The sequence below is a fragment of the Vidua macroura genome, chromosome 12 (genome assembly GCF_024509145.1).
Source record: "Vidua macroura isolate BioBank_ID:100142 chromosome 12, ASM2450914v1, whole genome shotgun sequence".
Classification (NCBI taxonomy): domain Eukaryota; kingdom Metazoa; phylum Chordata; class Aves; order Passeriformes; family Viduidae; genus Vidua; species Vidua macroura.
In genome coordinates, this window is record NC_071582.1 from 8,668,642 (window position 1) to 8,690,422 (window position 21,781).

General features: G+C 37.5%; 1 protein-coding gene across 3 annotated transcripts in view; it reads right to left on the minus strand.

Annotated features, from left to right (window-relative positions):
* Nucleotides 1-11,369: 11,369 nt before the first annotated feature.
* CGNL1 (cingulin like 1) overlaps nt 11,370-21,781 on the minus strand; it is a 42,934-nt gene continuing 32,522 nt past the window's right edge. The window contains exons 15-19 of one of the 3 annotated variants that reach the window (XM_053988755.1): nt 18,395-18,478; nt 17,142-17,266; nt 16,475-16,583; nt 15,439-15,602; nt 11,370-14,869 (exon numbers count right to left, since the gene is read on the minus strand). In XM_053988755.1, the coding sequence (XP_053844730.1) occupies nt 14,728-14,869; nt 15,439-15,602; nt 16,475-16,583; nt 17,142-17,266; nt 18,395-18,478 (624 nt within the window). In that variant the 3' untranslated portion in view covers nt 11,370-14,727. Of the gene's footprint in view, nt 14,873-15,438; nt 15,669-16,474; nt 16,584-17,141; nt 17,267-18,394; nt 18,479-21,781 lie in introns of those variants that run through there. The other 2 variants (XM_053988754.1, XM_053988756.1) reach the window with 2 other exon arrangements.

Below are 21,781 nucleotides of genomic sequence, written 5' to 3' on the forward strand. Positions count from 1 at the left end.
ACAGACAATAAAATATTATTTTCTCAGTGATGTCTATTTTAGTTGCAGCTCTCCTCATTTCTTGGAAAATAGCAGAAAGACATGTTTATTTGATTTACCAATATTAGTTTGAAAAGGAGCATCTCCTATTTAATCCTCAAATTAATATCCTCTAAGAAAAAATAACCTACATGCATGGTGAGTAGTCTCCCTATTTTGGATACTCTCAGAATCACCTTCTCTTCCCCTGCCAACAAGATACACAAGTGTAATAATGAGAGTAAATTGTTTGCTGCCTTGCTACTTGACCATGCAACCATTTGCAGTCTTTTCACCCCTTGTGTATCCTGTGTGATCCCTCTTTGCATAAAAGCAACATTTGGAACAACTTTTTCTTCATCCCCAAAGCTCTGCCTACACTACAGGGATTATGGAGCCAACCACTTGTATGGAGTGAACATCTGGTACTCCCCAGGTGGCAGAAAGAAAGCTCAAGAGAAGCTGTTGAAGCAATATGAGACATACACAGCAGAGCTGAAAAAAAGAACTCTAGAATTGTTTTTGGATTAAGAAAGGAGAAGCAAATTTGTGAACTTCGGTTTGGACAAAAGACAGTGCCAGGGAATGGGTGACAGAGGCATAGAAGATCATGACTGGTATGCAGAAGTAAACAGGGAATAGGTGTTCATTATTTCCTACCCTTGAGAACAGTGGATTTGAAGAAAACCAGGCACCACATTTCTGTGTGAAATTATGTCAGAAGAATCACAGAAGAGTTTAAATGCTCCGAAAAAGTAGCTGGGTAAGCTCATGGAAAAGAAGCTACTAGGCCTAGGAAACATGAAGACAGGCCTACACTCAGAAGGTCCCCGGAATGTGGGTTTGCTTTGTTGATAGGTCCACAGTCAAAGGATCTCTGACACTCCCTTGTCCTCCTGGGCAGGATTGATTCCCCACCAACAGTACTAGAGGTGACAGGCTTCTAGCAAGCAACAGGTCTCCTCTGCTCTGCAAAGGTGCTCCCATGCCCAGCTGTTGCTTGCCTTGGGCACACTCTGCACATATTCATGGCTGCAGCTCATTATTCCACATTCGCCAGTCTCTCTCATCCCCTGTGGAGGTTTAACAGTCACTCCCTCTTTTTCCACAGTCTCCCTCTTTCACTCCCTGATACCTCAGGGAGAAGTCTCTGCTTTTTCAGCTTGTCCCTGTTTACCAAGCCCCATGACCTTACCTCCTTGGTTCTGATAATCTGAAGTAGATTTGCCACAGTTTGCAGCTCTTTTTTTCCTGCAAGAGTCATTGTGTGCTGCTGTGAGCACTTCATACTCTGCTTGGGACATGACACTAGTTTACAGAAACAAGATGGAGGAATAGAAAGTAAATCACTACTTGGGAATTAGTAGTGACTAAAATACCCCTATTCTGCTGATTTTTACAGCTGGACAGACTCCCCAAAAGGTATACATAATCATACAGACTGCTCATAGACAATATACATCATGGTGGCAGAACATAATCCAACCAGGATGCTGAGCTTTCAGTTCAAAATCTGCCAGTGCTTTCTGACTACAATGGTCCAAAGGCACAGCAGGTTAATTACATGATTACACTACAGTATGAATATCTGAAGCAATAATTATTGTGAAAAAGCTAATATCATTATATAGAAATAGCAAGAAATTTAAAGTGTAGGCATCTTCCTTGGTTTTTTGTAACTACCCTGTTTCCTATCACCAGCATTACTGAAATATTTTTTCCCAGGAGACCCAAAGACCAATTTGCTGTAGGAAAAATGAAATGGGATGGCACAGAATCAACAGGCCATTCTATGAAAAGCCCTTATCACAAGATTGACATAGAGCATGCAGTACATGGAGGAAGAAGGTCTGCCCTCCTAGAACAGCAGGAGCGTGTAGCCTGGTCTTACTGTAACAAATTGCCTAAATGTAGACACGCTAAAAGGCTGATTTTTTTTTTTCCCCATCAAAATCTCCTGTCCATCCTCAGGCTAACTGCTGACACAGTCCAGAGGAAAAAGAAAAGTTCCTGTAACATATTATCAAGTGGAATATTAATCCTATGAGATTTGGGAATAATTGCAGTCACAAATTGTACAAGAACTCACACCTGTGGTCATTAAGGTTATAAAGTCCCATTCGTATTGCTACAAAAATGAGGTTATAATTAACTTCTAATAGCCTTCACTTTCCAGGGGGATTAAGATCTATTCTGCCTTCATCATCCCTAAGGCATGAAACCCATTATAGCAGAGATTATCAAATGGACAGATGCATGTAAAACATTTCAGAACCAGACTTAGTAAGAACTGGAGGCTTGATCAATGATGTTTCCTGAAAGCTGTTTCTTTTTTTCTGCCAGCTCTCACTGTTGTATTCTACAAACACACATTTAGCTTAGCACCATGTAACTATCAGGCTCTCTTTTTTGAGTATTATAGCTCACATGAAAATTTTAGCCTGCTATGGTCATAAAACAGCCTGACACATATCAGAAACTAAGCCCCCAAAGTCAGTTGCCATAGGTGCTCTTATATGCAATATACAAGCTATATAATACTGTGCAGTTTTTCTCTTGAGTAGTATTTTGTCTTTTACTGGCAAATACATCTTTGCTGCATTTGCAGCTACTGTTACCCTTTTGATTTGATGTAACACATACAGCTACCTGAATGTTGAGCTTGGCTTAGCTACAAGCATCAAATCACTTCTCTGACCTATTGATATAACTGCTCTCACACTTGGTACATGGCTAATACAAGACTACTGCAAAAACTCAGAGCCTTTCCCGCTGATCTCACACACACAGATCTATAAGGAATTCCCACATCAGGAGTTTGAAATGCAGAATACACATTTTATTTGTGCAAAACCCTCATTATGTATTTTATGTAATTATGTAATTATTTCAGTTATGGTTGAATTGAATAAAAATTAAATTCCTGGAGTTACCTGCAATAGCACCTTGCTTCCATCTTTACTGATAATATAGAGTCAGAGACTGCAATTTTAGAAAATGCTTCTTTTAATGTCTTCTGCTTTTAATTGTTGTCCTGTTTTCTACTCAAAGTCCATCTTCCTGTTGAGTTCTCAAAATACTTTTTAACTATATAGCAACAAAGTAAAAAAAAATGCTAGACAGGTCAATAAGTAATACAATGCCACATGGACAGTAATTTCCCCTGGAACAGACAGAAAGGACAAAAGGGAATGGGTTAGACAGGAGAAGCTGTGTCTGGGCATGAGCACAGAGCAAGTCCATTGAAGCCGATCAGGTATTGACAATAGTGGCAGGATTCTGCAGTGTACCTTTATGCATCCATGTCAATGCATTTCACACAGTTTGTACTCCAAGCAGTGGAAGAATGAAAATTGCACCTGGTAGATGTGATCTGTAGAGCCAGACTGTTAAAAGCAGTTTATAGAGAAACAAAAATTACCACTATTAAGATTTTAAAGAAGGCTGGAAAGCCCTAGAAGGGCAGATTTTTCAATTAAAAGGTATTTTTACCTTTATTTGGGCGGGCTTTTTGTAATTGTACACTTCCACAGTCATGACTTTTGATTTATTAAATAAAAAAAAACCCTGGAATTTAAAATTAACTAAGAAATATGAAATGTATTGAGACAAATATAGGACAGTTTAATTTATCATGCATGTCTGTGAAAAGATCTGAATGAAAAGATAGCACTCTAATTTTTCAGTCACAAATTCTTAGGGATCTAGATAGCATCACTTCAGATGTTGCTGAAGTGTATAGGACATCAATACAGTTCTGATTCAGCAGAAAAAGTACCACCCCCTGATTCATCTTCACCATTTCCTTTCCAATGTAGGTCTCCCATTCAGTTCACAACTGAGTCACAGCCCATGGCAATGTGGCTCAAGATACACATGAAATGCTGGAAGCCTGTCACTCATTCTCCAGCAGTAGGTTTGGTTTAGTCAGTCATGCAAGCAGGACAGTTCAGCATAGATGTCATATAAAAATAATGCAGCACAGGAGCAGCAGCATTGTTCACACAGGGGTGTGGCTTGGCCAGGTCATGGAATGGAACCTGTTAAGGTAGGCAGGAGAATAGAAAACAGGCACACCCACTGTTATATTGCCAGGCAGCTGCATTTAAAATCATGTTCCACTCCCTAGAGATAATAGCAAATGATAGAGCTCTTCTGATTCCAGCATTGTCATTGTGGCAGGAAATAAGGAGATTTTAGAGGCAGAAATAAATTGTAGAATACAAGTTCTTCCATAAGTGTGAGGAATGTACATATTTCAGGGAGTGGGAGCATTAAGACAGGAAAGCACTATATGTGTAAAAGAAGTCACGAGTGACTTCGTTTAGTTTAAAAGGGGAAGATGAGGGATTTAATTTTGTTTCTCCACAGGAAAGGAAACATGGAAGAGTCAGAGAGCAAAACCAATATTCTCCTTCAGCACTATCTTCTGATAGAAGACCGGAATAGCAAGTGGTTGACTTCAGCCCTGTTTCAGGGCAGAGGATGATGGAAACCAGGCATTTGTCTAGAATATCTGTACAGATGCTACAGAAGTTCTCAGCTGTTTGGCTTCTCCCTTGTTTCAGATCTGGTTTAAGACCTCCATGTTCTCTCATATCAGAATGATGTACATGGGAATTTAGTAGTCCTTAATGGACTCTCACAGCCCATTGCCTGTTCACACACATAGCTGGGACAGGGAGCGGGCCATAAAAGTAAAGTTGTTTAGTGTAAGTGAAAGATCTTCTGTTTGTTCTATTATTTATTTCCTTTCTACATACTAAAAAGAAGCTTATTAGAAGTCATAGAAAAAGAAAATAAGGTGGAAGAGGAGGAAGGGGAGGTATTTTAACCATAAAATATCAGGTCATACTGACTTGTGAAATCAGGAGACCTTCATCAGGAAACTTGGGTCCCTCCAGCTATAGAAGTATTCTAACAGACATCTCTGTATCTACAGTATGATGAAATTTTCTAATCCTGTCACCAAGAACTGTCTCATTTCCTCATCATAAGTCATCATAATAATAGAAAAAAGTAAGGTAATAATCAATACAGAAGATAATGTTGGGTCTAACTAGACTAAAGTTATTAGGAGGGAACGTAGGAAGGACTAAATAATTAAGGCACTTAATAATAGCTGAGCCAGCATGACTTCCCCTCTAACATTGGTTCTAGGAAGGAAATGGATTTACACACCTCACCACTTATATATTTGGTCACACACTGTATCTGTGAATCTGCATGGCCACTCCTCAGATTTCCCGTGTGTCATCCTTCAGGATGCTGCAGCCCAGAAAGAGATAAAAACTTCTGTCATTAGCATTAACTTGAAAATTGCATTTCCCTGAACAATTAGCTGCTATTCTTTTTCTCATAACCTCACTATGCTTAGGCATTTTGCTGCAGTTCTGGCCTACCCAGGTTACTACTTTGAGAAGTTTATTACAGGGTAATAGAGCACCATTCCCACCTCAGGAAATCTTTGAGAGGAGTTACTGAAGGACTGAACATCTTCCTGTGTGGCTGGACTGACTAACACATGGAATTCTATTAAGCCTCCTTGAGTTGGCCTAATGGGGCACATTTTCCTATATTTCTTGCTGGGGCAGATTTGTATCACCTTGCAGGGGTAAACAGAATTGGCATATCAAGTGGTGTGTTTGAATTCTTCTCTGTTGCAACTTTGCATGGAAAGCAAATAGTATAGGCCTGCTGTATTTATTTCAAAATGCAGCTTCTGCAGGGGGTATTCTTTTCCCATTAGCTTTGTCTAAGAACCACTCACAAAGCTTTTTAAAATTCACACATGCACAGTCACATGCATGAAAGTTGGGATGTAAGCAGAGAAAACAGATGTAAGAGGGGTATGGATAGCAATGAGTGCTTAGAACAGCCCTGTCTGAAACACCAATTCTCCCTGGTACAGAATGAGAACAGAAAGACACCAAAAATCATGACAAGAAAATTGCCCTACTTGTGCTCTCATTTTTTACTAGCATCTGCCTGATAATAACTGAGAAGTAAATGGAGATGCTCTGGATATTAATGTGGGTTAATAGAATTAAAGTAGCACAAAGGAAGCATCTTATTGCCCTTTATAATTAACCTGGAGATTCATTGCTGCCACAGGTCACAGAGTAAAGAAGCCCTGAAAGAAGAGGTTGACACACACATGGTTGTGGGTGGGTTTACAGGCTCAGGTTTAGGTCAGGCAGAATGGTGAGCTGGTTGCCATGAAATCAGCCTGAGTTATCAGCCAGATTTACCTGAGAGAGACTGACAGTAGTCTCTGACACAATTGACATGGGGGGAAGGAAAGGAGGGGAACTGCCTTCCCATGGGACCCTGGGAATTGGAGCTGTTGAAAACAGGATGTTAGACCATCAGTCTGCCCCTGGAAATTTCTATAATCCTACCTTTTAGAGAAACATTTACCCAATGATTAATATAATAACACAAGATCCAATCCTCCTCCTTCTACAATACATAGCCAAATTCCCAGTAATTTCTACTTCTGTAGAACAGAGGTTACAATATATTAATAGCATGCACTGGATACATTGAAAACACCTGATGGTTGTTCATTTTCTAGCTTGTTTTTAGTAAACCTTTTGGAGGAGTAACGAACACTGTCAAAATATTAATCCACTGTCCTATGACAGTGAACTTTTGCTAAAGTATTAGAATGAAAAGTATACAAAAATATTCTGACAGCAGACAGGTTAGCAAGGTCTTATTGAGACATTTTGGTACATTTCCTACTTCTCTTATGACTGGAGTTACAGAGTCTCTATGAATTTTGGGGTTTTCCTCTGTTAATACACACATTTAGTATTTTGATGGATTAACAAGAGAGGAGAACACAGACAAAAAGATCCTATATAATTTAACATTGGACAAAAAATGTTAAAGTGCCCTCCCTCCATAATTGTATTCCTGCTGAACATTTCTGTAGATTTCTCAATAGAATATTGTTTTCCTCTCCTTGGCTTATGCAAAGGACAGTGCCCAACGTGGGCGTAAATTGCAAAGGAAGATGAGTATAACTAGAACACTTTATGCATCCTACCCATACAAACAAATCTTCCTGTTTAATAAACTGCCTTTTCTGCATAAATCTGCTGTAACCATAAGCAGGATTTCATCATCATTTGGAATAATTTCAGTTTGAAGGTGATTTTCTGACAACAAAGGAGGCATCTAGAAAAACAATTACTTGAAACATATTTGGCTGAAGTTTTGACCCTGATAGGAGCCTCACATAAACTCATCTCTAGGCTGGATGTCTGCAGTGCAGGAAAGGCACACAAGCACATGTACAGATGGTAAGGTTAGATTGATCTTTGTCTGGCATAACTCCAGCCATCACATTTCCATGAATAATGGGTGTTCTTACCAGCTGTGAACTTCTGGTTTTTGATAAATTATCACCATCAATACCAGTGTGTCTAATCATGCTGTATATTTTCAAAAAAACACCAATTTTTATTATCCTTGCTCTATTCTGGAGATTGTCACCTTGTTACAGTGTCACTGAACAGTCAAGACAAGATATTCTGAGCTTTTTCTGTCCTTCATAAATTAATTTCTTCAGACTCAAAACTACTCAATTTTCTGTCTTCTTGCAGAGTTATACAATAGTATCTGAGTACTTACAGCACCAACATTTTTATAGGAAAGCACCATCCTCCTTCTCACATCAGTCACTTAATGCACTTTAACACCTTGAATGCTACTTTGACTGTGGTTCTACACTGAAAAGGATTTTTGTGGAGCAGCATGTCAGTTTCTGAACAGATTACTTCCTGAAGGGAAACCTCGCTGTTCTGTCTTGTATTTCGATAGAGAACTGATTTCCATGGAGGAGGCACCGAAGATGCACCGAACCACTGACGGCCAAGGAGCCGGAGCCGCCTCGCTCTGCTGCCCCCTGCGGGCCGCGCTCCCCCGAGACCTGCTGGAGTTCATCCGAGACTCCAGTTCCCAAGTTCGAGATTTCCTAACGTTTTCCGTCGAAAAACAGTATTTTTTTTTCTCAAAAAAACCAGAAATGCCAAGCTCTGCTAAGCACAGAATAGTTTCAGAGGAGCAGCAAAGTTAATTGGGTGTTAATGTCCCATTTTGCCTCTACATTACTTCTATTTCATAAAAAATAGTAAAGGTGCGAAGAAAATTTGCACTGACAAGATAAAGTGCCAATCAAAGTTAAAACGTGCTGCTTGTATCTGACTCTATCTCCACTCAGCTCATCCTCAAAACGTCCTCCCAGGGCTCACAGCTGGCAGCTGGGCATACTCACAACTGTGGTAAGAGGCACAGTTCCTCTGTGCTTGGTTGATATTTTTATATACTTGAAAAGAAAAGCTAAAATGACAAGACTTTACAAAAGTTTGTGGAATCAAAGCTCAATTACCTGATATCTAGTGGTCTAGGCTTGGCAGGCATAGGAAATGCAGGACTATTTAATCACTCACTGTGGAAACCTATTCAATACAAGAATTACCCTGGGCACTGGTGCTGACACCCCACAGAACAGAGCTGAGCCGACTGCACCACCGAGTTTCCTGGTATCCAGTTTCCTCCCTCCACCTGCACTGCCCTTCAGCTGCAGCTGCTAATGTCATTTAATGGCACATTGGCATGGATGGATGCTGCAGTTAAGACACAGCCTCCTGAGCCTTAGGTAATCCAGCTTTGAGCCATAAGCACCTGCATTCCCTGGGAAAACATTGTGAGGCTTTACACTAAGAGCCACCAGGTGAATACAAACTCACCAAGAGGTGAGGTAAGCAGATATTGCACAAGTGAAAAAGCTCCTTATTGTGCTCAAATAAAGCTGAAAGACAGGTGTTTAATGTCATGGCCACAGTGCATCCTAACATTTCCTGTGCTACCACTCTGGCAATGTCACCACAGCAGACTGCAGATACTGCCTGCCTCTCACTGCACTTGTGGACACACGGTCAGCAAAAAGTGAAGTAAAATAAAATCCCAGGCATACAGCAGAGATTTCACCCACAAGAAAGAGAAGAACCAGCAGACACTTGGAGAGTACAACCAGGACAGGGGTGTTATTTTCTTCTTTCCTATCCTCTGACCAAAATACCCCAAAACTCTAAACTTGCCAAAAAAACGCAGAATGTCCCAACAGCCACCTATCAAACAGCCACACCTTTCTGTCAGCACCTGGGAATCTGTAATTGCTGTGAATAAGCTAATGTTAACTCTGTTTCCCAGACATCTGGTGGTCAGGTCTCTTCACCTCCTTTCTGGCCTGATGCATCTAAGCCATGCATTGGGTCTTCCAAGAGAATCTGCACTTGTCACTGATGAAGAAGAACCACAACTGGGAAGGGCAAGTGAGACCATCAGCCAGGTACCGTGTTAGAAAGCACAGCAGCACAGCCTGGTAGTCCTGACACACTTACCTGTACCTTTATAAGGCTGCTGTGTTGTAAGCAGCTGGCCCAGCAGGGTCTCTAAACAGAACCTGTTTCATTTAGAAAACTGAATTTCCACATTTGTGAGCATTTTGAGTTGGTTTGTTATATCAACACAGACCATAGTTTTCCGTTGTGACTCAGTAATGCTTAAGAAGTTCACATTTGGGACATTCTGATCTAAATTACAAATTTGATCTTATCTCTAAAATAGCTGGACACCATACACAATATGTACTGAAACAGCAAGGCACAGTGGGCTGTGTATAAAGTACACATAGCCTAATTCAGGAAGCTTCCTTTCTTTGGTTGGCTGATTTTACTGCTTTTACCTAGTTTTATTGGACTCACTTTAGTATTTTTTCCTTTCCACTTTTCATAGCCATTCTACCTGTTTCACAATAAACCATTTTCTTCTTTGAAGAAAACCAGATTTGAAACTCCCCATAAAGCAAGTAAATCTATACTTAAGGCTGTTGTTCAGCAGAAAAGAAACTCCATAGAGCCTGCTGGTTACTGGGGAGCCAGACCTTCAATTTCAGATGTGTGCCAGGACCCTTAAGAGTGAAGGTCAAAATCAAATTAATCAGAACTGGATCCCGAACTGAATCTTTCCTGCTATCTGTATTTTTTCTTTACGTCCCATTATGCCTTTTGGTAGGGTCCATCCTAGCCAGCCTGCATACAACCAAGATGAAAGGAGTATTTGAAACTAGTGAAAATAGCTTTGTAACCTAACACATGAAACATTGTTCAGAAAGCCCATTCTGCTGAAAAGTAGAAGTACACAGAAGGCAAAGCAAAACTCAGGTTACCTGTAATGAGTTCTTCCTCTGCATTCACATAGAAGTGTTCCTACAGTTTTCCTACCGACAATTTGGAGAGCTTAAACTCTCATCCTCCACCTGTGCTCTGAATTTAAGTAAATTTTTTTATTGCCTGCTCTTCTGCTAATGGCATGAAGCTTGAGGATCTAAATAAAGCAGTAAATTGTTATTAGAAATGGAAAAAAGATCAAATGTTCCATCTTACATAAAACAGTCCCTGCTGACCTCATGTAAGGGTCACTGGTACCAACCATTAAAGGGCTGTCATGCTGCTCCTGAGGTAGGTGAGGCAAACTGACTACTGCACTTGGCCTTGTCTGCTCAACTTCACTCCGCTTCTTCTTAAGTCTTTCCTTTCCTACATGTTAAAAGAAAAACCTGTAATGCAAAAATATCTTTCTATTAATTCTATACCTTTTTCTCAATAGCCCAGTGCTCCTGAGTAAAATTTTGAGATGCCAGTGAAATTTACCTCAGTATAACGTAGTAGGGTCAGGGGGTTAAACACATGATCTAGTCAGAACCTTATGTAAAAAAAGAAATTAAATGTGTACGAAACCCTGGCAATTTCTAAAGAATGTTGCTCTTTCAGCAAAGTCTTTGAACATTTTGCAATGTTACTTGAGAAGTGCAGTTGGTAGAAATTAAGCAGCTGAAATGTGTAGCTCTACTCACAGGATAGGAAGCTCCAGTAAGCTAAAAGAATCAACATTTAATTACTAAAATATGCTGTGTGATCCAGAAAAGGCTTAAAAGCTGAAGCTATTGCACTATGTAGCTCACTCAGCAAAGCACACAGCTGGTCTGTAAAACATTAGGAAAACACATGACTTCTGGAACACTTTAGAAAATAATTTATGAATCAAAACAGATTATTTAATCAGGAAAAGGGAAGAACTAAGTTAACAAGAAAGAGGATAAATCAGAGGAATACACAGATTAATCAACAAGTTACAGTCTCATCACCAAGAGTTGTGGGGGGAAAACGTGCCTGGTGATTGAACAGTAAAAAGCACAGTGATGAATTGAAGTATTTACATAGTACAGGAGTTTGCTTAAATAAACTGCAGTGCAGGGAAACAGGTACAGGAGACAGCAAGAAGATACCAACTTTTCCTTTTTATTTCTTCAGGCACTAACAAAAGATATGGTGTCTGAAAGATCTTAATGCTCTTATGAAAAGGGATGCCTTCCAAACCCAAGGGCATTAAAATGCATTATTGTGATGAGTATCTTTAATTTCTTACTTAGTGAGTGAGGAGTCTATGGAGGACAGGAGGATTTTCTTCACTTGTTCAACATTTACATATTTTGCACCTTATAGAAGCTGCCATGTCAAGATCTTGGAGCACTTGCCAAATGTTGGTGATTTAAAACATAAAAAACCTCTTGTAGAAGAAATTTGTCTTCTCCTGTCTACAATAACAGACTCAGAAAACCAAGGCCATTAATCCCAGAAAGGACAAAAAGTTAACCTTTCACTATAGATTACTTACACTGAGAGACAAGCATCCACTATAAAAGTCATCAGTTCAGGCTTATAGAAAACATGATTTAGCTCGAGTCTGTTTAAGAGATACTGTAGTACTGTGGAAGAAAACTGAAGTTCTCTACAGCTCAGAATTCAAGCCATGTCTTTGTAATACACTAGAAACTCTGATGTTTATACAAACTTCTAGGCACTAAATGTCTTGTAACCGTGTTTCTTGACATATACCCCCCTCTTGCTTCCTTTTATGGGTCAAGAACATCTTCTGAAATTCATTTAAAAATAGGTTACATGAAAAAAACAGGAAAATTTTTCTAAACTAAACTTTGACTGAAGATGAGCTTTGATGAGAGCAAACAGCAGGTGGAGTGAACAAATAAGATGACCGTAAACCATTATAAATTTTGTTTGTGGCAATGAAGATGATTTTACTATCGCCATAGTTAACAAATATTGAGAAACAGAGCTACCAACTGCTTGGTGAATGAATTGAAATATCCTTTTCAGTGTCTTAACACTTTTAGTCATATTATTTGAGAACGCTAAAGAGGAAATGCCACTGGCAAGTCCAAGTGAACAAACTAAAGACAAGTTCTTTTTCTGAAAAAGAGGAGGTTTACTAAGAATTGCTGCCAGTAGGAGTCTGCAACAATATTGTCTTCCTCCTTCTAAGATCAAATGATGAGTCTTCTAGATGTTACATCTGCCACCTGCTTTACAAGTTACAAAGAAAGTAGCTATCCAAAGAGAAGAAAATGCAGAAATTGCTTACAGCATCAATATTTCCCAGGTAATTATTTTCTTGTTATGTTTTAAACATGTCTTCTATATGAAATTCAATTTTCATATCAAGGTATATGCACAAAGTAGAACTGAGAGCACTGACTGTTTATTTTAAGTGAATTTTTCTCTTACAGTTTAGTGTAACTGGAGGTAGATGCAATATTAATTGATTTTTTTTTTCCAGTGTTTTGAAATAAGTCATCTATATTACAGGATAGAGTACTGGGGATTGGAATCAGTTGCTTGACGTTAAGTCTACATAAACATGAACATGACACAACAAATAAATCACAGCAGTTTCTATGATGATTGTCAGTACAGTGTTGCACAGGTCTTCTTGGATGAAAGGCTGTTCCTGTGATGTCAAAATAGTAATGCAAATACTGCAAAATATTCCATGTGTATGGTACTGGAAAAGATACAAGATTCAAATACAAAGTATTACAACTTTGCCATTCCTATTATTTCCTGTATAACTCAAATGATCAAAAGCAAGTTGAAGGGAATTACATGGCAAAGAGTCTGTGATCTGCTATACAGGAATACATTTCTGACCTCGCAGGCAAGAGTTTCATTTCATGTAACTGTATGAAAATGGATACTGCCATTGTCAGGACTTTTGCCTTAACCACATCTGCCAGCCTCACTGTCAGAGCTGTTAAATTTGTTTTCTGCAGCAGATTCCTTTGTGGGAATAATGGAAGCTCCCAGCAACTTCAGTTCAAAGTATTTTTTACAGTTCCAAGATTACTTGATCAAATCAATGAACAAGTGCTTGCTAACTTGTAACTGAGGACAAATACTGATAAATAGACAGGACCTAACTATGGTTTATTAACAAAATTTTGTAGTAATGCCCTTTCCTTAGAATTCTAGATTTGCAAAGGAGCAAAACCAGTCTAGTGAAATATACATGGCAAAAAATATTTTTAGCAACAAAATAGAAAATGTTTTTAAAATAAAATCTTCAATGCTCTTTCTTTTAAATTTCTCATTATGTTTGTTGAATAGATGGATAACCCAAAATACAGATACAGATACTTCTGTAAACTGAAATACCAATATGTATCTGCAGATATGACCATGTACTGCAATATATCACTAGGAGATGGTCAAGAAGAACTTAGAAAGAAAAATCAGATTACATGCTTTCTGTTTCCTTGGCGCAATTTCTTGCCAGCAGCATAAAATTTTTGTATCAATTAACAGATTTAAGCATGTACTTAATTCAAAGACCACAAGTAATTTTACTGGAACAAGTGGGACTCTTTAGAAACTTGCAAGGTAAGACTGTCCCAATGTCCTCAAATCAGCAGGCCTATAACATTTAACATTCTGGCTGTGGCAGAACTGAATTCCTTTCAGGAAATGAAAGATACCAAGTAATGACTGACATCATTCTCAACCTTCCCTACTAAGAACAGAAAGCTTCCCAAATGAAGTTTACAAGGAAGTTTAAGCCAAGCCTCTCTCATGAAGATGTGATGGTCCTTTTAAAGTCAACAGGCAGGATTAACACTTGACCTCTAATATACAGAACACATACAATAAAACTTACACTGGTTTTTAAATGTACTTCCTGGCCCAGGAACTATGAATCTGCTCTGTAATGCATGAAATGTATTCATTTTCATTTGTTTTTCTCTTAGTGAAAACCCAAACATAATATTCAATATAAACTTAAAAGATTTTACATATCAAACTGATTTATATAGTATTTGAAACTTTACAAAATAGTACTAAAGTAGTCAATAAAAAGATCAAATTTAAAATATTTACATTCTATACATAATTTCCCCTTACTTACAATTATTAAATAATCTTCCATAGTTTCCTTAAATTGAGGGAAAAGCTTTTAATAACTAAAAACTAATTTTTAATTAATATCAGATGGCTTTTTACTTGAACAGAATTTTAGCAAAATCCCATTTCCAATGTGAAACATTATTCCCACGTTTTCAGTAGCAGTTTATAGATATACATAGTTTTATAGGTGCTTTATAATGCAGTCCTGTTTTCTATAATAAACAGTGGCGATCTAAATAAGAAAATGGCACAATATGGATGGAAACACTATATTCCCAACTTTTAAATCCCTTTATGTCATTTGGCTTCTAGAATATCCAGTTTCTTGATAATTTATGTTATTCTTCCAGTACTTTCAAGGAATTGCATCCATACTTATTTAAATTTTTGTGTCATCGTCTTTTGAGAAATTATTTCCTGAAGGTACTTCACAGAGACTATCGGCATCCGTGCTGAAATCATCATCGTCGTCGTCATCATCATCAGAATCAGCCAACATTTTACTTGGTGACTTCTTCAGTCTACTAAAACAAAAATACACATATTTGCTATTAAAACAGCACATCTACACACAGCACACTTACAGAAAGCTTTAAGCATTGACAGGCAGGATTTACATTTTTGAAGGATGTCAAAGTGCTGCGGTAGAGGTTATCGTAGACTACATCTTATGTGAAGGAAACATGCACAAGATTGAGCAATCACATTTTCAAGCACCTCTAACTAAAGTGCCAGAGAGAGGAAACTGTAAACTTTGCACACTGGGATGTTCACAGATGGCCAAGGAAAACTAACACAGGATGACTGTACCTCTCAGCCATTAGGAAATTTTTACTGCTACAAATGGTAAGAGTGTCAAGTCCCACAACTTTTTTCCATTTTATATTCCCTGCCTCAATGACTTCATTCAGTAGGGAGATCTTGGAAAGAAGGCTGGGACACCTAGAGAGCTTCACAGGTGTATGTCAAACTGTGTGTGTTGATGACAAACTTGTAGAGGAAGCCCTCAGTTTATGGACTACAGGAGCAAGTGGTCAAATGTGTGAGAAGTGGTGTGATACAGAACTGAAGGTTTGACAACCCATCCTACCTTAATTCTTTTTTTGCAGTGTTAAGTTGTCCTTGCAATTGTTCATTTATGTCTAGTTGCTCTTCAAGTTCTCTCTGAAGTTTCTTTTTAGCATTTTCCAGTCTGTCTATTTCTTCTTCAGCTTCTTCAACTTGACGTTTCATTGCTTTCAAACGCAAACTCAACTGCAATATTTACATGTCATCTGATTAGAGGACTATTTTAACAAAGGAATTTTATTCTTCCAGCATCTATGAGAGGGAGAATAAAGACAAAACTTTGCCAGTGTAGTGACACTGTAATCCTCTGCTTCAGAAATATTTGAATATTTTCTTTGACTTAAAGAAAAATAATGTGATACTGTTTTTTTACAAAGAAAAACCAGCAGCAAGCAAAGAGAGCTTTGGTAGAATAAGACAGTATTACGTGATAGCAAGAGCTGGTTATCAATTACAACAGAGTAGAGTTATAAGTTAAGCAACTTTAACAGACAGATACTATAAAATTCATTTCAAAAACCCAGAGAATTGTTTAAGATCATTCCTGTAATGGATGTCTGCAATTTGAAATGCACTGTTCATTCTCCAGGCAGAATATTAACTGTTGGCTCACCTGCTGAAACAAACCATGTTTTAATCAACAAAGACCTCAGTAATGGTAGAGCACATTGCTATTGAAACATCAGTGTGTGTTTAGACTTACAGCCTATATTTAACAGTAAAGAGTTTTTTTCTTTAAACAAAATTTTATGGTGGCAAAACAGAATATATTACTTGTTGGTATATTTATAGGATCAATTACTGTCTGTTATTTGCTTTATTTCTTAAATTAGCATTGCTTCTGTAACTTTCTTTTCATAATTTTCAAAATTAATAACAATTTAGTACTAGACAAAAGCACATGATGCAATGGCAGCTGCAAATATCACTAAATGGGAGTTCATAAACAACAGAGTAATCAGTAATCAGTAACCCCTATTCGTCTTGTATCTTTTAAATATGATGGTTTATGCCAGTAGGATTAATATCAGATATCTGCATATTAGTCTTTCCCCTACCTGGTCCTTCTGATCAGTCAATGACAGATGTTCATCATCTACTTGCAACATTAACTCCTTCACTTTTCTCTCAAGTCTGCGGTTACTTAGTTGGAAATTGACTCTATCCCTGGTAAAAAAAAAACAAACCAAGAAAAGACAGGTTTGTAAAAAAGGAACTGAAATGCTCCCAATCCTGATAATTTAATTCCTTAACAATCTTGTAAGAATTAAATAAACACTTGGGCTCCCTGCTTGGATTTACTGATTCCATGCAACATATTGAGAAATTTGTTCCTAACCAGAAATGACTAAGGAGAATTTCTTCTGACACCATAGCAACATTTAGCAACAAAAGTATCTTCTCCAAGTTTAAACAAAAAAAGCAAACATGAAAGTGGATGTTACACTACAGTTAATATTTCTAAGCCTGCTCCTGATATTAGACTTCTATAAAATAAGGAGCTATGGAACCATGTTAGCACTGTGCCCAGTTTTAAATTTTAAGACAAACTTCTACTGTGCTTGCAGTAAAAAAGAAAATTTGCAATACTTTTATGAAACAGTAACCATTTTAATTTGGTAAAAAAAAAACCCAGGTTAATTGTAATAGAGATTTAATATCAGCAAGAGGCTATAATAACAAGCATAAATGTGCATGTTTTGATCTTAGCATTACTGGTTTTACCTCTCTTCATTTGCAAGTCGTTCTTCCAGCTCTGTGATCCTTGCCTCCATCTGAGCAACAAGTCCCTCCTTACTGGACCGGTAAGAACCCTCCAGGTGAAGGATTCGGCTCTTCAAGTCCTTGTTCTGTGGTTGGAACACACTTGGTTAATACACACTTATTCAGATTAACAAATATCTCCTTAACACCAAATTCATGTCTCCAGGAAAACATGTATCAGTATGTACAGTGATCAGTACAGTATTAAGTGAACATGGAAAGTCACTGAGATTTTACAGTTTACTACAAACAAATTTTCTACTACTGTGGCTTATTGAAAAGAATTTACTGTTCAGCTTCAGTTCAAGTTTTAGGATTAAATGGACACTTAAACCTCAGATAGTTGCAAGCCCCTTCCACCAGTACTTTTTAATGTGCCAATTTTTTTTTCAAATACTCTGTCAGATCTGTCTTATGCTCCACCCAATTATTTTGTAAAATTCTGTGTTCTTGCCCTGTAAATCACTGGCATATGGCTAGAACAAGCAGACAAAGAAATTATTAACATCCAGTACCGTTTTACTTTATCAAAGCTATTACTGGGGTGTCCCCCTGCCTTTCTTAACTCTCCAATGCTATTCCTACTACAAAAATAGCTTGAAAAGATTTGTAAAAGGAGACTTTTTTCTAAGATTTACACTTACATTTTTCTGAGGCTAGGTAATATAGGTTTTTAATGGGGACCTAGTCAAAAAGTTGACAGAAAAAAAACCCCAACAAATAGAGTTACATGATGAACAGAAAAATAAAGCTCTTTGTTACAGAAATTCAAAGCATGATCTCAGGTCTCAAACACAGAAAAAAGGACTATGACAGGAAGATCAGAACTAAAGCATAAGAATGTGCATAGTATATACCAGTAGGTGGCATTCTTTTTTCTCAAACAATTAAGATGCGATCAATGTCACATAATTGAAGGCACCCAATTAGGTGTGTTGTTCTCTAAATTCCCATTACAATTTGTTTTATGTTCTCGAGTTTTTAAATAATACTATGACTTGTTGAGGTATCTTTCCCCTGGATCTCGCCTAAGGGCTATGATAAGTAATCTTGCTTTCAAAGACCACTGAACTGCAGAAGAATTGTTTACTACTACAGAAGAAAACACTCAACTAAAATCACAATTACTTTAAATGATGTCTTCAGCAGTGTTCCTGAAGGACTCTTCAGCCTTGGCTCCTCTGAAAATGTAATTTACAACCAGAAATAATTACCTGTCTTTCCAATGAAATTTTGTCACACTCCAAGTCTTGCTTTATAGCTCTTTCCTGAAGCAGCTCTGTCCTCATTTGTTCAATCTATTAGAGAAAGAAGACAGAAATCTTAACAAGATACTTAAATTTTATTTATCTATATTATACTATGTGTATGTATATATATAAACTACATACACCTATGCAATAAGCAATGTGTCTTTTCTCAGAACTCAAGACATATGCATGATTTCAGATGAGCTTTACAAATACAATCTTGGAAAAAATTTCTGCTGCAGGAAGCCCATGTTATTCCCAGTACTCATTCTAGGCATTTCACACCCACACTGGATATTGTTGATGTTTACCATATACATTCTGTAGCAAGGAACTCAACTCTAAGCTTTTGTATAAGAGACACATCATGTGGCAGGACACTGAGTTCTGGAACATCACATCCATCTTCAAACATCTTTTCCAGTTGTTTTCCTCATATTTAAGTCTGAACCTCTGAAACAGTACCTAACTTCTAAGCTGCTGACTAGTCTATGTAAAGTCTCTCTTTATTAAACACAAACTGGTACCTGCAGACAAGAGCCCAGAACTCAGTGAAACACTCCACAGAGAATTGCAGTTTTCTGTATGTATGGGAGTAGTAAAAGCTCTTTTCAACAGACTCTGCTGCATGATGGATACAAACATTGCTCCCCTCCTTCAGTCAATTTTATGTCTGTTGTACTGGAAGGGCACCAACTTCTAGATTTGGAGAGGGAGTGGGCTTTGCTTGTTTTGTTGAAAGACAACTTTTTCTACAGTGTCTGTTAATATTTCTATTCCATATTCAGCAACAACAAGGAAGATATATTCTGCATGTGTAAAGATGTTAAAAAGCTACCTAATCAATACAGACTCAAGATAAGAATGCAAAATTAGTTTGTTTTACCTCATGATTGGACTTGATTGGAAAAAAAATTGAGCTCAAAGAAAAACTCCAAACTGCCTAGCAGTTTGCTACTGAAACTTTGGTGCTACAGAACAAAATTTGTAGGGCTTTTGAAATACTTATCTTGCTTCCAATCTTTCTGAGACTCCCTGCAAATCTCTAAAAATGCTTTTACAGGCACAGCGAATGTTACCACAGCATTTGTGGTTTACACTACGCAGGGTTTTTTGTGATAGGTATCATCTGGGGAACACAGTGAATATCTGTATCAATTACTGTCCCTGCAAAAAAAGACTGATAAAGTTCAGTGGCCACAGCATTCTTCCCTGCTTTGCATCAGTTAGATATGAACTTGCATGAACACACCATCCCAGTTAAGCAACTCTCAGTTACAGATTTATCTCAGTAAAGGACTTTCAAAAGTCATTGGGAATTCTTGCATATAAAAATCCAAAAGCAATGTTAAGAATGTGAAGATTAAACAAGTACAGCAGATGAAAACTTGCCCTAGGCCTTATTTTTTTAACCACATCATAATATTAAAAGATACATTTTTAGTTAATCGTGGTTAAAGGAAATAATTTGCACTGTTTCTGGAGCTTGGAAATTGACTTATGAATACAAATAATGGCAGCAACCCATGCAATTGCATATGTTATGTCACAGGATGGGGACAGAAGAGTAGAAGGCATTCCTGAAAACTAAGGTCATAACAGCTCCTAGAATACCAATGGCAGCACATGGCTGTGTTCTCAACAGCTGGGTAATTTCTTAAAAGCTCTCATTGTCACATGGGAGCCTATTAATAACAATGTTTTATATGTTATATAGTAAAATATTATATAGTAAAGTATTACTTTATAGACACAAATTAGAATCACATGCGTACAATAGCTGTATTGATTAATGAAATACATTTTAAAAGTCATAATGTGAGGGATTACATAGACTTTATTCTCCTGTAATTGCTTTAGCAAGACAGACACAGGAAAAATACAGCTAAATTTGTGGTAAAATGAATGACTAATTAAAAATGTAGCTGTTAACTGAAGAAAGGGGTTTTGTTTTATGTAGGAGCTTGCTTAATGGACCACTCTGAGATTCCACTGTGCTCTTACTGTGCTCAGAGGCTGTAACAAATTTGTGCAGCCTTCCCAAGATTCAAACTAAGGAATTATTTAGAGGACAATTATTATATTTCCAAGATGACTGCTACTGTTTTTGGACACCTCTTGGTAAAAGCAAATTCACAGAAAGGTAGTGGGAGAGAGAAAAATATCTGTATCTGACTGGGATTCAGTAAGCTACATGCAAATACATACAAGAGCTTGTTAAAAGAAAAGGGCAGCAGATAGAATTCTTGCTGGAGGAGGCATAAACTGTTTTATCTTGTGGTTTTCAACAGTAAGCGCAAAATTAACATGCACAAAGGAGAAAAGCAGTTATCTGCCAAAACGTGCTTGAAGTTCCACTTATTTCACAGCAGTAAGATGCACCAGTTTCATGGCCATCCTCTGTGTATGTACCATGTGGGACTTCATGTTCCATATTCTACCCTTCCTATGTCCAATATATTGTAACTTTGTTAAAAGAATAAACTATTTATGCAGCTTAAGGCAACACTTATCACAGCTGGGTTTGAAGAATGCTAACAAGAAAGAATTGAGAAAAGCAACTGTATCAGATTTTACAAAGTTTTATCATTTTGTGCTAGCTTTAGGGTTAAAAGCAGCTGTTGAGTTCATTACAGTGAAAGCAATTTGATTTCTAATAATAATTTAGATGCCATCAGTATTGTTCATCATCTCACAGGTTTACAGCCTATGTTTCTTGTTAATTCCTAAGTAGTGTGTGTGTATACGTATATATATATATATATATGCATTAGACAATTTCCAAGTATGTGACCAAAAAACCCAATGATTAATCAAGAAGAAAGCTAAAGCTAAAAAATCCATTTGATGCTTCAAAATTGAAAAACAACCTTCATATCCAGATTTTCATTTCTTTGCTACCCACAGCCAGTGCCAGCTAAAGAGCAGGTACACAGCTCTCCACAGGGAACACTCTACCAAAAGGAAGCAGATTATGCAGGTCAGTGCAATTTTATCCTTAATCTATTTATTCTAAAATTGTCATGAAGTAAGTCCATTTTTCATACTTACTGGAAACAACTCTAAAGTCAATAGACTCTTGCTTGCATTTTCACAGAACACAAGAATTGATGAGGGTATTGTGAGGATTTTTCAATTATGTTTGTGAAGTCAATATGGTAAGAGATACTCCATTTCACTTGTTCATAGGAAAAAAAATCACTTATTAAAATATAATTTTGGTTGTCCCTGCCCAGGGGACTCTTTAGACTCAAAGAGCAGCTGAGTGCTCCAGCTTTCCATTTGTGTCTATGTTAGTGTGGTTTGAGCATTTTGGTCTTTCTAGAGTTACTAATACATTATCATTTAAAA